Source organism: Ctenopharyngodon idella, chromosome 5, assembly GCF_019924925.1.
Source record: "Ctenopharyngodon idella isolate HZGC_01 chromosome 5, HZGC01, whole genome shotgun sequence".
Classification (NCBI taxonomy): domain Eukaryota; kingdom Metazoa; phylum Chordata; class Actinopteri; order Cypriniformes; family Xenocyprididae; genus Ctenopharyngodon; species Ctenopharyngodon idella.
In genome coordinates this window covers 25,294,466-25,310,886 of record NC_067224.1, presented here as the reverse complement: position 1 = coordinate 25,310,886, position 16,421 = coordinate 25,294,466, and the positions used below count along the sequence as shown (strand labels likewise).

At 38.1% G+C, this 16,421-nt stretch overlaps 1 protein-coding gene across 1 annotated transcript; it reads left to right on the top strand.

Moving 5' to 3' along the window:
• Positions 1-470: 470 nt before the first annotated feature.
• Positions 471-16,384, top strand: glra4b (glycine receptor, alpha 4b). The gene is made up of 10 exons (XM_051893240.1): positions 471-686; positions 2,026-2,153; positions 5,827-5,894; positions 8,961-9,184; positions 9,269-9,351; positions 9,438-9,575; positions 10,057-10,271; positions 11,098-11,256; positions 14,867-14,971; positions 15,756-16,384. Exons 1-10 carry the CDS (start codon positions 616-618, stop codon positions 16,041-16,043), a joined length of 1,479 nt encoding a protein of 492 aa, XP_051749200.1. The 5' UTR covers positions 471-615; the 3' UTR covers positions 16,044-16,384.
• Positions 16,385-16,421: the final 37 nt, after the last annotated feature.

Here is a 16,421-nt window from a genome sequence, read left to right as displayed (position 1 = left end):
AACTTCAAAAATTAATTTGTCACACTACATGACTATTGAAGTGCCAGGTGATTAAAAATGGTGGGAAATTCAAAATAAATGGTGACCAGTCACAGAACCTACAATCTAAAATGTCTCTAATACATATAATTTGAACCTAAATTCTTACTGTTAAGTAACAGGAAGCCCATGTTATGTGTCATCTACCCAATATAGTCAAGAATGCAGATATCGGAATAGATATGGATGGATGTTTGTCCTCTGCTGCAGTGCGTCTTGGGATGTAGATCTGGAGCCCCTCAGGTGGAGACGTGTCACAGTTGTTTATTCTGATAAAAGTCTTTAAACGCATCTTACGCCCTGTTGCCTTCTCTCTTCTCTATGGAAGATCTGCTCCTCAGGCTAACATGTGGCCAGAGAGAGAAAGAAAGCGCATAAGACCCCCTGTATACACACACACACACACACACATCTCTTAGTGTGCCCGTCTCGGGATGCGGTGCTCAGTCAGATGGCAGTGGAGGAGAGACCAGAGTGCATCAGAATGGGCGTTCTGCCCCTCCAAAACACATCTGCTTATTGAGATTTCGCCACAGGACACCAGAGAGGAAAAGAGAGCAGCTGAATAGTGAAAGGATGTTTTCTCTGTTCTGGAGGATCCTGCTGGAGCTCTTACTGGTTTGGTGGATGTTTGAAGGGGTCATCAGGTGAGTTTTTCACAGGTGTGCCATCATTCCTCACTGCTTTCACCATGTGATTGATTAAAACACTTTTAGCGTATTTTTGTGAAGATCCAAATATAGTTTTAAAGTGTCCTCAGAAGAACTCAGGTGTGTGTGTGTGTAAATGGTTCAAATGACCTGTTTCTTCCTTAATATTTCAATTTCCATACTTGTGTGTGTTTGTGTGCTCAGTCGTCTGTATTTGGCTTGTGTGTTCAGTTCAGTAGTCTTCATGGGTGATGGGTTTATTTTAATCCCGGAGAGCATTCTTATATTTCTGAGTGTGTGTTTGTTGGCTTTATGATTCTGGGTCTCAGAAGTATGAGGCTGACACATAGAGACAGCTCTGTCTGAAGTCATTTTCACTGTTACTGAAATTGCAGATTTATTGAAGTTCACATAATGAGATTGAACTATTACTGGCCTGTCTAGAACAAGACATTTCTTTAGAATAACAATAAGGGCTTGTAAGACTCACCTGAGGATGCATTCATTGTGAATTTATTTCCATTCCCCTGTGCGCTGTGTGAAATGGATGTTATACTTTCACAAATAAAATTTGCCACAGTTTTGCTTACAAACAGACAAGAAAATTGAAGAGGAACTGGACCAGGAAATTTCTCTAAATGTGGAATAGGATTTAAAGTGCATGTGAGAAAGTGCTGTCTTTTTCCCTACTTGGACTTCTACTTAACTCTTTCTTAATAAAATATTAACACCTACAACAACCTGCAATTAGGTCCAAGGCAATAAAGATGCCACTGCTATCTTAATTTTTACTGCAGCCACACAGAGAAACAGACAGGACATGTCCAGTGGAGGGGGGTTTTAATAAAAAATGGGACAGATGTTCTGATGTGCTCCTTTAAAGGCTTATTAAAGGTTTTAAGTTAGCAAGCAGATTTCCCTCCTTCGTTCATTTTTAAAATTGGCATACATTATTGCCAAAGCATTCAGTCAATTATGGAATGATAATACAGCCTTTTGGCACCAGTGAATGTTAAAATGAACAACAGAAAGAGCTCATAGAGAGTGTACTTATTAATAAACCACACACATACAGATTAAAAGTCTGACACCACAATATGATTCTGGTCATTTAAAATACCAATTAAACTGAAAAATTGAAGTTACTGAAGACAAAGAAGAAGAGTGTTCAATATAAATGGTTTAGGGAAATCTGGTTCACAACAAAACCTGTTTCATTAGTGCTCTCAGAATTTGGACCCTCACTGAAACACAAACAGCTCTTTGATATGATGATACTGTGGGTGTAGATCTGATGCTCTGATGTGAATTATTATTGTTATTTCATCTCTCTCAGGTGTGTGTTTAGTAAGGAGCTAAAATCTCCCAGCAGTAGGGTGAAACCCATGTCACCGTCTGATTTTCTGGATAAACTAATGGGAAAAACATCTGGATATGATGCTCGGATCAGGCCCAATTTTAAAGGTATTCCACTCCAATCTGCTGTAGCATAACTTCTGTTAAAAACGGTTCACAAAAAAATGAAGATGTGAGTGTAGCAAGTGATGAGTGCATCAAAAAATTGTACACCTTTATGCAAATAAGAGGCAAAAAACAGTCAGTTACTGTGCGATAATGTTGTGTCTATCATACCGTTCAAAAGTTTGTGGTTTTTAGGTTTTTAAAATAAGTCTCTTATGCTCACCAAGGCTGAATTTATTTGATCAAAAATACAGTAAAAACAGCAAAATTGTGAAATATTATTACTATTTCAAATAAATGCTTTCGTTTTTAATATATTTTAAAATATGGCAAAATTGTGATATGCCAAAACTGTGATGGCAAAACTGATTTTTCAGAATCATTACTTCAATCTTCAGTGTCACGTGATCTTTTAGAAATCATTCTGATATGCTGATTTGGTGCTCAAGAAAGATTTATTATTATTATCACATTTGAAAATGGTTGTACTGCTTAGTACAACCCGAATTCCGGAAAAGTTTGGATGTTTTTTTTTATTTGAATAAAATGAAAACTAAAAGACTTTCCAATACATGAGCCAATATTTTATTCACAATAGAACATTTTATGCACAAAATGAGCATATTTTAAATTTGATGCCTGCTACAGGTCCCAAAATAGTTGGGACGGGGGCATGTTTACCATGGTGCAGCATCTCCTCTTCTTTTCAAAACAGTTTGAAGACGTCTGGGCATCGAGGTTATGAGTTTCTGGAGTTTTGGTGTTGGAATTTGGTCCCATTCTTGCCTGATATAGGTTTCCAGCTGCTGAAGAGTTAATGTTGCTCTAAAACCTTTATATACCATTTAGCATTCATAGTGTCTTCCAAAACATGCAAGCTGCCCATACTGTATGCACTTATGCACCCCCATGCCATCAGAGATGCTGGCTTTTTAACTGAACACTGATGACACGCTGGAAGGTCTCCGTCCTCTTTAGCCCAGAGGACACGGCGTCCGTGATTTCCAACAAGAATTTAAAATTTGGACTCATCTGACCATAGAACACTTTTCCACTTTGAATCAGTCCATTTTAAATGAGCCTTGGCCCGCAGGACACGACGGTGCTTTTGGACGATGTTCACATATGGCTTCCTTTTTGCATGATAGAGCTTTAGTTGGCATCTGCAGATGGCACGGCGGATTGTGTTTACCGACAGTGGTTTCTGGAAGTATTCCTGGGCCCATTCAGTAATGTCATTGACACAATCATGCCGATGAGTGATGCAGTGTTGTCTGAGGGCCTGAAGGAAACGGGCATCCAATAAAGGTCTTCGGCCTTGTCCCTTACGGACAGAGATTTCTCCAGTTTCTCTGAATCTTTTGATGATGTTATGCACTGTAGATTATGAGACTTGCAAATCCTTTGCAATTTGACATTGAGGAACATTGTTTTTAAAGTATTCCACAATTTTTTTTACGCACTCTTTCACAGCTCTGCCTCTCTAAGCCATCCCTTTTATAGCTAATCATGTTACAGACCCGATATCAATTAACTTAATTAGTTACTAGATGTTCTCTCAGCTAAATCTTTTCAAAATGTCTTGCTTTTTCAGCCATTTGTTGCCCCCGTGCCAACTATTTTGAGACCTGTAGCAGGCATCATATTTGAAATGAGCTGATTTTGTGCATAAAACTGTAAAATTTCTCAGTTTAAACATTTGTTATATTATCTATGTTCTGTTGTGAATAAAATATTTGCTCATGTGATTTGAAAGTCTTTTAGTTTTCATTTTATTCAAATTTAAAAAACGTCACAACTTTTCTGGAATTCGGGTTGTATTTTTGTGAAAACTGTAATATATTTTTCAGGACTCTTTGATGAATAGAAAGTTTTTTTTATTTGAAATAAAACTATTTTGTATTTTTAAAAATAAATGTCTTTGCTGTCAGTTTTAATTATGCACACTTGTTTTTTTTGTTTGTTTTTTTTTCAAAAACTGACTAAACTTTTGAATAATAGTGGATATGGTTATTTTATTGACTATATAGTAAAAGCAATTGTAGACAATACTGAAGACGACCACACTCACTGTACATTTTACAGACACACCACCAAAGCAGTAGCCTTCTAGTGTTGAATCTCCTGTACTATTTTGTACTTCCCTTCTGCTGAATCCTGCTGATGGACCAACACATAAAGCTGGAAGGACATTAGGAGTCTGTTCACTGGTCTTTCTCTTCTTTCACTTTCTTTCAATGATAGCTTGGTCATTTTTAAACATCATATAAGGCAACACAGAAGTAAGTAAAAAGTGCTGTTGCAGCTTAATCTCTTGTACATAGATTGTTTTGGCAGGAACTCTGCAAAAATGTGATGTGGTCAGCAAAGAATATATTTACATTCTCTCTGAGCCTTGCATGTGAAAAAGTGCTGCAGCCCGAAAACACAGAGCAACATAAGATCTCATTAAACTATGTGGCCCCCCCATGGGTTCTCTGGTCTATTTTTTCCCTTCCCCACCTTACACAGACTCCCAGTGACCATTCAACAAGAGAAACCCACAGGCGAAAACCGACAGAATACGAGACTTTCAGCCCCAGACGATGAGAATGATTTCAGAAACATGCAGGATACGGCTGTCAGCTCACGCTAGATTTCTCTCCGTAAAACGTGTCACAACAGCCTCTGTGAGGATTTGTGAGGGGCAGTTTCTTCGTTGGCATCAGGGCTATTTAGTTTGCCATGCTGTCCGCTCGAGTGCATGCTAACCCACAGACCTAAATAAGTCTTTTCCTTTCATTCTCTTGCTTATGTTTTTTAAACTGAAATTTCTTTTTTATTTATACTTTTTCTTTCCCCCTTACTCTCTTTTTCTCTCATGATCTCTCTCTTGCATTTTCTCTGTGGGCGTCTCTGAGCTCGTGTATATTTCATATCTGTTCTACATCTCAGAGATGTGGCTGTCAGCATGTGTGGGGGAATGTCCCCTCTGATAAGCTAAATATAAATCGCTAATGTCATGAACGTTAAATCAATAAATAAAATGCTGCAATCAAATATTTACAGAGCAGCTGAGAGCTAATAAAACATATTGACTAAATCAGCATAGCCAGCTGTATAATTCATTTTTAAGTAAATGAGGCATTTTACAGTTGTCTGGTTCGCTATAGGCTTTTCTTGTTCATGAAAATGCTTCATCACTTGTAAATTGATTTAACAGTCCTAGACAACCTCTTCAGTATTTTGTCTTGGAAACTATCTGTTGCTATTTGCCGCTTGAGGATTTCTTGTTATTCAAGACACTGAAGCTGACACAGCAGGTCAATTCTGCTTGAATTATTTATCTAACCTAATATGTTAAAATGGTTGACACAAATGTTGAGCTTTCAATAGTTTTCCTTTAGGTCATGTGCAGGAATAACATTCGGCTTTCAGATTCCCTTTATCTTTAGTTGACATACTGAAAAATAGCTTGAACCAGCCTAAGATTATTTGTTAATTTTAGCTGGTTTTCCAGCCTGGCTTGCTGGTTTTAGAGAGGTTTTGGCTACCTTTCAGTCAGTCTAGCTGACCAGTAAAACACCAGGCTGAACAGGCTAGACCACTGTAAACCAGGTAACAAGCAGTTTAGGCTGATTTAAGTTTTTGAGAGAGATGCTAATGTTTCTTACAATGTTCCTTTTTTTCTTTTCAGGTCCTCCTGTAAATGTCACCTGCAACATTTTTATCAACAGTTTTGGTTCCATTACAGAGACCACCATGGTACACACACACACACACACACACACACACACACACGTTTGTTTTGCTATCAAAGTGAGGACATTCCATAGGCGTAATGGTTTTTATACTGTACAAACTGTACATTCGATCCCCCTACATTACCCCTACTACTAAACCCATCACAGACAACATTCTGCATTTTAATAAAACATTGTTTAGTATTTAGGACTCATGAAATGTCCTCATATTTCATGTTTACATTGTAATACCAGTGTAATACCCATGTCATCATACAAATTTATGTCCTCATAAATCACAAAAATGCACGCACACACACACACACACACACACACACACACACACACACACACACACACACACACACACGTTTGTTTCACACACAGTTAAAACTTAAACCTTAATCAGATAAGAAAGAGAAGCAGGTCATAATCATTGCTGAATGTGACTATATTTGGACCGGAATAAGAGAATCGACTCAGTTTTATTTTTATTAAGTGACAGGAGTCTTATTCTATCAACAAGAAGTTAATATTGAGTAACTGACATTTTAGACAGAATATGGCCTGCTATTTTGTTTACTTTTCGCTCCACAAACAAAAAGAGTCGCTTATTGAGCCATATAATTGTAATAGATAGATAGATAGATAGATAGAGAGTCATGTGAAAAAGAAAGGACACCCTTTAGAATTTTAAGGTTTTATGTATCAGAACATAATAAAAATAATCTGGTCATTAGCTGATCTTAAAATTAGGTACAAACAACCTCAACAACCTCACACATGGCATATTACACTGTGTCATTATTTATTTAACAAAAATAAAGCCAAAATGGAAAAGCCATGGGTGACAAACTAAGTACACCCTATAATTCAGTTGCTTGTAAAGCTACGTTTAGCAGCAATCATTTTCTGTATGTCAGTGTCGGTCTCTTGCATCATTCTGGAGGAATTTCGTCCCTCTCTTCTTTACAATGTTGCTTCAGTTCATTGAGGTTTGTGGGCATTTGTTTATGCACAGCTCTCTTAAGGTCCTGCTGCACCATTTCATTCTGGTTGAGGTCTGGACTTTGACTGGCTAGTGCAACACCTAGATTCTTTTTCTTTTTCAGCCATTCTGTTGTAGATTTACTGGAACTTGGGATCATTGTCCTGTTGCATGACCCAATTTCGGCCAAGCTTTAGCTGTTGGACAGATGGCTTCACATTTGACTCTAAAATACTTTGGTATATACAGAGGAGTTCATGGTCGACTCAAAGACAGCAAGGTGCCCAGGTCCTGTGGCTGCAAAACAAGCCCAAATCATCACCCCTCCACCACTGTGCTTGACAGTTGGTATGAGGTGATTGTGTTGATATGCTTTGTTTAGTCAAGACATCTCCACTTTGGTCTCGTTTGTCCAATTGACATTGTTCCAGAAGTCTTGAGGTTTGTTCAGATGCAACTTTGAAAACTTAAGCCGTGCCGTCGTGTTCTTTTTAGAGAAAAGAAGCTTTCTCTTGGCAACCCTTCCAAACATGCCATACTTGTCCCGTCTTTTTCTAATTGTACTGCCATGAACTTTAACTTTTAAAGTCCCCCTGAAATCAAAATTTAATTTTTTTAGCTTTTAGTATGAATATGTTAGCCTTAATGTTACGAATAAGCTGGTGTGTTCCAAAATAATGACAAAATTCGCATTTAGGAGATATAAGCATTCAAAACTTAGTCTCTCACTTCCGCTAAAATGGATCATGGATTTTCATGACATCACATCACACTTCAGTTTCTCGTCAAATCTTCTGTCCAATCAAATGCTCTCTATCTGAAGTCCCGCCCCCTCCTACACTATCAACAGACACTGAAACTGCGGCTGAAATCGGTCATTTATTTACACATTTACTGGTTTCTACATGGTGAATGGCACATAGTGCACTATATAGAGAATAAGGAATGATTCAGGCAGTGTAAATATGCTTTCCATTGATGCGAATGAAGTCTGTTTTCACGTTAGTATAATGTGAACCGCCGCAGCGCGAGCACAGTCTGCTCTGGCCCAGGGACACGAGGGCACAGAGCGGATCATATCCGCGAGTCGGCTCAGACCACGAAAGGTATTGAATTCGGACCCATTTAAAGTCTGCACAGAATGCTATATTTTAAAGTGATATAGAGGAGATTAAGACATTAGATATTAAAAGGAAACAGAGGTTTTACTGAGTTTAGCGGCTCTGGCCGAGCTGTGATATAAAAGAAACGCTATTGGCTATTTTAAAAAAGGGGCGGGGCTGTTCGATATATCGCTGTCTTCCTGTTGAAATTACGTCAACACATTGAATAATGCTGCGCGTTCCAAAACACTTCAGCGGGCCTTTAACATGTTGACTGAGGCCTGTAGAGTCTGAGGAGTAGTTCTTGGGTGTTGTACGATTTCTCTGAACATTGCACGGTCTGACCTTGGGGTGAATTTGCTGGGACGTCCACTCCTGGGAAAATTGGCAACTGTCTTGAATGTTTTCCACTTGTGAATATTATTCCTTACTGTAGAATAATGGACTTCAAATTGTTTGGAAATGGCCGTATAACCCTTCCCAGATTGATGGCAGCAACAATAGCTTCTCTAAGATCATTGCTGAAGTCTTTCCTCCTTGGCATTGTGTTAACACACACCTGAATGCTCCAGACCAGCAAACTGCCAAAACATCTGCTTTTATAGAGTTGTTCATGCTTGCTGATGATCAGTTAATCAAAGACATTTGATTAGCAGTGCATGACTGCTGCTTACGCTCTTAATTCTTATGGAAGCAGTAAGGGTGTACTTAGTTTGTCACCCATGGCTTTTCCAGTTTGGCCTAGTTTTGTTAAATAAATAATTACACGGTGTAATATGTCATGTGTTATTGTTCATCTGAGGTTGTATTTACCTAATTTTAAGACCTGCCAAGGACCACATTATTTTTCATTATGGCCTGATACATAAAACCATAGAATTCAATACTGTGTCCTTTCTTTTTCACATGAATGTAGATAGTATTACATATTTACCTGGAGATGTATTTTACTCAGTTGCTTTGTCATCTGATAAATTTCTGAACACTAACTTATCAGGATTATCGGCTGAACGTTTTTCTACGGCAGCAGTGGAATGATCCACGGCTGGCTTATAAAGAGTATCCAGACGATTCCCTGGATCTGGATCCATCCATGCTGGACTCCATCTGGAAGCCAGACTTGTTCTTTGCCAATGAGAAAGGCGCCAACTTTCATGAGGTCACCACGGACAACAAGCTGCTGAGGATTTTCCAGAATGGAAATGTTCTGTATAGTATCAGGTGCAATATCATCCCCTATAGATAACATAAATCATTCCAAACTATTACATGAAAGATCATCAGAAATGTCTCTCTCTCTCTCAGACTCACTCTAATTCTGTCGTGTCCTATGGATCTGAAGAATTTTCCAATGGACATACAGACTTGTACTATGCAGTTAGAGAGCTGTAAGACACAGCATCATCAGCTCATCTCATTTTTATCTCATTTCTCTTTTATATGCCCATTATTCTTTTTGTCTTTCTCTCTCTAGTTGGCTACACTATGAATGATCTGATATTTCAGTGGTTGGATGAAGGCCCAGTACAAGTGGCTGATGACCTTATGCTGCCCCAGTTTGTCCTGAAAGAGGAGAAAGACCTGGGATACTGTACGAAACACTACAACACTGGTACAGCACTAAATACCGCAATACTAATGCTTCAACTTAAGTACAGCATATTGTGCACTGTGATGCACAGTAAAATGCTATTACAATTCCACCATTATTATTTTTTTATTTTCATACAAGCAGTCAAATATTTTATAAGTCTGTAGATAATGAATGTTATGAGGAATAATAACAGCAAATGGGTTTTTAGAAGTAAATTGAATTGCTGCTTGCCCCTACAAAACTCGCCACTATTATAGGATGCTCGGATATTGCTTTTTCTAAATGGGTTCTTATAATGTTGCTATGGTGGTTTAAGTGGTTGCCGAGGTGGTCTCTGTTGTCCCTTTTAGTCATGAAACACCCTTTCATGACTGAAAGGGTGTTTAGAGTGGTTGCCAGGGTGTTGCTATGTGTTTGGTTAGTAAATAAATATAAATGATGCTCTATAAATGATGCTTATTTATTTTTACTGTCTAACATGAGTGTGTGTTTCACCCAGGTAAGTTCACCTGTATAGAGGTGAAGTTTCATCTGGAGAGGCAGATGGGTTATTACCTGATCCAGATGTACATTCCCAGCCTCTTAACTGTTATCCTGTCATGGGTCTCCTTCTGGATCAACATGGATGCTGCCCCAGCTCGGGTTGGGCTGGGCATCACTACAGTTCTCACCATGACAACACAGAGCTCTGGATCCAGAGCATCACTGCCTAAGGTGGGAGAGAATCTACTTTATCCATCCATAAATTCATCAAGTCATTACTTACTCACCCTAATGTTGTCCCAAACCTGTATGACTTGTTAAAACGTTTTTTCTTTTCTGTTAATAACAGCATTTGACAGATTCTTAATGTCTGTTGAATCCAGAATATTCCTTTAATGGATTAGTTCACTTTAAAATGAAAATTATCCCATGATTTACTCACCCTCAGGCCATCCTAGGTGTACATGACTTTCTTCTTTCTGATGAACACAATCAGAGAAATATTAATAAATATCCTGATGCATACAGGGTTTATAATAACAGTGAACGGGACCAACAAGTTTGAAGCTCAAGAAAGTGCATCCATCCATTATAAACGTACACCACACGCCTCCAGGGGATTAATAAAGGCCTTCTGAAGCGAAGTGATGCGTTTGTGTAAGAAAAATATCCATATTTATCTAGCATCCACCAGACCACCTTCCGTATTCAAATTATGAAGAAAGTGTATTGCCTCTCGCAGTTCAAAAATCTTTCACTACGTCCTACGCCTTCCGTATTCAACTTACGGAAAAAGAGTAACTGACGCGACGGATGAATGGATGCACTTTCTTCAGCTTCATACTTGTTGGTCCTGTTCACTGCCATTATAAAGTTTGGATGCGTTAGGATTTTTATTAATATAACTCTGATTGTGTTCATCAGGAAGAAGAAAGTCAGATACACCTAGGATGGCTTGAGGGTGAGTAAAGCTTGGGGTAATTTTCATTTTAAAGTGAACTAATCCTCTAACATAGACAGTGTTTGCATTTCCAACACTGTGTGTGCATGTGTACAGGTGTCCTATGTGAAGGCCATTGACATCTGGATGGCTGTGTGCTTGCTGTTTGTCTTTGCTGCTTTGTTGGAGTATGCAGCAGTTAACTTTGTCTCTCGGCAACACAAAGAATTCTTCAGACTGCGGAGAAAACTACGGGAGGAACAACGCTACAGAGCTGTGAGTGGCAGTCAGAAACTCTCCTTTGTCGTACACACGCGACATGCTTTGAGTGCCCTTAAGATACTGTACAGCCACTGTGTCCCTTTGATCTTTCATGAGAGCAGCCTGCTGGCCCCCTCCAGAGCAGAGAGGGAAGGTCAGGAATGGCATAAAAACTATGTCATGAATATTGCACAGAGTAATACTGTTCTTTCCACATAAAATGTGGGACAATATGAATGGGAAGAAAGTGAGAGAGCTGCAGGATTTTAAATATGGAGAATGTCCCAGTGATGCAGAATACTAAATGCTTAGCTGAACTGATAAATTAAGCATAATTTCTCTTTTAAAGTTGAAATGTGTAATGTCTGGGCTACTAGCTCCAGCAAATGGAATTTCTAAAATAATAATTGCATTCAAACAGGTTTTCTGAACTTTAATCAACTATTGGTCGGTGAGACAGATGCCGCCCCAAGCTCACGCCATTGGTTGATCTAGTATTGTTGTCAAGCTGGTTCGGGTGCTCAAATAAACAAAGCAGTATTTTGATAGCACCACAAAAAGAGCAAGTGTTTATACTGTTTTGCGGGAATTCAACCTAAACATGACTTTCTTATAGTTTCTAAATATTAAGCTGCCTCATTTATTAAGACAGCATTTTAACATTGAAAATGTTCCTAATTTTTAAGCTCTAAAAATGCATTTTGTGTTGTTATACTCAGTGACAATGGCTATAAAGGTAAATCTCATGAACGTATTTGTTTCATATTTTACCCAAAAAAAAAAAAAAAAAAAAAAGTTAAGTTCAACAAATACTATCTTTATGTATAAATGTAAGTAATGTACCACTCAAAACTGTTTTTTAAAGGTCACCTATTATGCTAAATCCATAAATTTTACAAGGTGTTTGGATATAAATGTGTGTTGGCATTGGCAGTGTGTGAGCACAACCACCCTACAATGATAAAAATCCACCCACTCCTTTTTTTAAATCGCCATTAAACCAAAGCAGTCTCATTAGATAAGCCGTTTTAATTCTCGGAGTAATGTGACGTCACATTACTCATGCCCCGCCCACGCCCACTGATTGACAGTTCTGTATTACCATAGTTTTCGCCCTCAGCGAGCTGTACGCTGTCCGCCATTTTCTCCGCGCTCCAGCAGCTGTAGAGACAACAATGTCTGGTAAGTAATTGAGATGTTTTGTTGTAATATGTAACGTTAAGATGTAAGAGTGAACATAACAGTCTTCATTTACTGACATCTGAGCCGCTGAACGCAGTGGATTAGTTTTATTTTTGAAGGGAATGCGCCACAGATCCAATATACACATGTGATTTCTGTGACGTTGCCTGCTATTTACGTTCACAGACATAACTGACTGTGTTTATGTGAACTCTGTGTGTTTTTGACAGAACCTGGTGTGTATTTAACAGAAACAAAAAATGTGAAGGAGAAGTTACTCACGAGACTTGACGTCTGACAGCCAGTTGTCTGTGTGTGTACGCTTCAGATAAGTGCGCTCAGAAAACGATCCATTGGATGTTTAAACTGATATAGCTTTAAAACGCGTGGAAATAATAAACTTTAATGATGAAAGAAAAACTATGCTATCCATAAGAGTGTTCGCGATATAGATGATAATCAAAACCAAGCAGATGTCTTGTTAATATTTATCAAAGAATCCTACTGAGAGGCAGGAACTGTGATCGTAGAGAAGGGGCGGGGCACAGCAGCTCATTTGCATTTAAAGGCACATGCACGAAAACAGCCTGTTCTTGACTGTAGTTAGAAATGGGTATTTACAACATGAATTTATAAATAATCTGTGAGGTATTTTAAGCTGAAACTTCACAGACACCTTCTGGGGACACCTGAGACTTAAATTACATCTTGTAAAATGGGCATAATAGGGGACCTTTAAGAAATATAATTTTAAAATGTATCTCATTCAGCAAAAATGAATTAAACTGATCAAAAGTGAGAGAAAGACTATTACATTGTTACTAATTTTTTTTTTTTTTTTAAATAATTGCTGTTCTTAACTATCTTTTCATCAAAATGTATCACAGGTTCCACAAAAATATTAAACGTAAAAATATTAAAAAATATTTGAGCAACAAAGCAGCATATTAGAATGATTTCCGAAGGATCATTATGTGAAGTAATGGCTGCTGCAAATTCAGCTTTCCCATCAAAGGAATAAATGTCATTTGAAATATATTAAAATAGAAAACAGTCATTTTAATAATATTTCACAATATTTCTGTATTTTTGATCAAATAAATAAATAAGAGACTTTTTTTTCAAAAACATTAAACATGTTACAGACCCCAAAATTTTGAACAGTATTATATATACAGTATATTATTTAATTGAAAGTAATATATAATTTGTTTCTTTAAAATATGTGAAATGAGTGGAAAAAATACAAACAAACCCTTAAGAAAAACATCCAGATGCATTATGCTAATGAGAATGGGGTGGGGGTCGGGGTAATTGTGCTTGTCATGGAAAATCTCGCAACACACTTTTAATGGTCCTAAAAATAGGCTTCATTTTCTTTATGCTATATAATTACTTGTTTTGTTTTTTGATTTTTGAGGTGTATTATGACCCAGACATGCCCTTTGTCTGCCTGGAATAGGAGGCTATTCCCAGACTCCTCTCAGGAATTTTTGTCTGCAGAGATTGCAGTTATTTCCCTTTCTTTATTACTCTGCTCTTAACCAGCTAGATGAGAGAACATTGTGGCTTTCTTTTGGACACAGCAGACACTGTCCTGCCACAAAGAGGAGAAAAAATAAATATTACACTATCCTGTCCTTTTCTATTCCTCCTCCATCTTCCCTCTATCGCCCTGCAGGGCAGGCTCTGTGTGTGTGTGTGTGTGTGTGAGACCCAGTGGGTGAGTTGGTGGCGCTGTGCCTCCTCATTTGCCTTAGGGATGCTGTTAGGCATGTAACATGCAAACATGCTTACACACTACTGCACTCAAGCTTTTAGGCACATGTACATAAAAACACACACACACCATTGTGCATGTGGTGTTAGCCACATACACACAAAAACACACATAAACACACTCTGACTGGCTGTTTGGTCACAGCAGCACGGTGCAGTAGGCTGTCTGATCTCATGTGCCTATACACAACGTGATTCAACACAAACGCACCTAACCGGATCTCATACTCAAAAAAGCATCCTTTCCCTAAGGAACAAATACGCTGTCATTGTTGATCTCTCTCTCCCTCTCTCTCACACACACACAAACACGCAGGCACGTACAAAACATATTTAGGCTAAAAAACATATTTAGACTAAAAAACAAATAGAAAATGCATGTATCTTAGAAAGTAAATGCATTGTTTAAAACACTAAACAGTTCAGAGTGCAATCTGCCGCCTGGCTTAGTTACGTCTTGACAAATTAAAGATATAGGCCTAACTGTAGAAATGTACATGCCCACCAGAGACTTTTAAGGTACATTGTGACCCTGTTTCAAATCTCTAATGCATGGTTACGGAGAAGCCGGGAAGGTCTGCCGAAGAGTGCATGGGAAGAGAATATTTTATTGTTTGAATAAATGATGAATCCGTTTTTAAATGTGTCTTTGTATTGTCTTCAGGCTTCTGGTCAGGCTGGAGGAGCAGAGATGAAGAACAAAAGCAACAACGTAACAGGGAGCACACCAAGTAAAAGTGCACAACGCCAGTGCAGTGCCTGTGCACGGGTATGTGCACGGGTATATGCACCCACAAACTATATACAGTATTTACATATACTTCACACTTCGATATTGAATACTTGATTCCGATTGGTCAGTTGTGACATTGAGCTGTCTAATATCTTTATGTAATGATGGCTGTTCGTCTGACCATGATTGATGTCAACATAACTGTGCTACTTTCATGTCTCCCATATTGCTTTGCTGTCTTTCCCTTGTCATAAAAATGCAATTAACAAAATTAAGGTTTACTTTTCATCAGTTAAAGCAAAAAAAAAATTGGTCATTGCTGCAAAACAAACCCCTTCAAGGCCCCATTATTTGTGATAACTGACTTGAATGTTCATTGTCCTTCATGTATTCACATACTTTCATATATATATCACTGTTCAAAAGTTTGGTGACAGTAAGATTGAGTTTTTATTCAGCAAGGATGCATTAATTGATCAAAAGTCAACAAAGACATTTATGTTACAAAAGATTTCTACTTCAGAAATGTTTCTTGTGCACCAAATTTCTGAAAGATCATGTGACACTGAAGATTGGAGTAATGATGCTGAAAATTCAGCTTTGCTATCTCAGGAATAATTCATTTCAAAATGTATCAAGAGAAAACTAATTTTAAATTGTAAAATTAAATTTTAAAATTTGTACAGTATTACTGTTTTTATAATAATTTTGATCAAACAAATGCAGCCTTGAAAATGAGATTTTTTTCAAAACCATCAAATTTTACTGACCCCAAACTTTTGAACCATAGTGTATATTCATTTTTTTCCTTTTTCTTCAGGAAGAGCAGTTAGCCTCACAGAATCAAGACCTGTACTTCATGGGATACGAGATGGACACCTGTCTGTCTGGGGACGGGCCTCTCTCTGAGGCTGCTGCTATGTTTGCGGGCCTGCCGCCTGGCCACATTCTGTTTGACATCCGCCGGCGCTTCGTGGAACGAGCTAAACGGATTGACACCATCTCACGAGCTGTCTTCCCACTCAGCTTCCTTGTTTTCAATGTATTCTACTGGTTCACATATAAAGTGCTTAGAAATGAGGACATTCACCCTGCCCTGCAACCCTGACTGCCTTTACGACTTCTGAACTTCCCAGTGTCCCATTTTGTGAGCCAGTTAAAATCCAGTGTGAGGATGAGATCCTGTATCAAAGACACTGAAAATCAAACTGGTCTAGGAAAAGGTGCAACACGTTCTCTCTGCATGAGTGAGCATATATGCATGTGTCTAAGACCACTTTTACCAAAAGCTAAATAAACCTGTAGTTTATATGCAGAATGACTGAATCACCCCTCAGATGGAAGTCTTTTTTTTTTTTTTCTTGCACTGAGCACATTTGTTCCTGTCTGTTATTAAAAATAAATGTTATAAATTCTTCCTCAGGGCTGTTTTCTGAGGAAGACATTGAATAGACCTTAATTCTGCTTTATAGATTAAAAATGATCA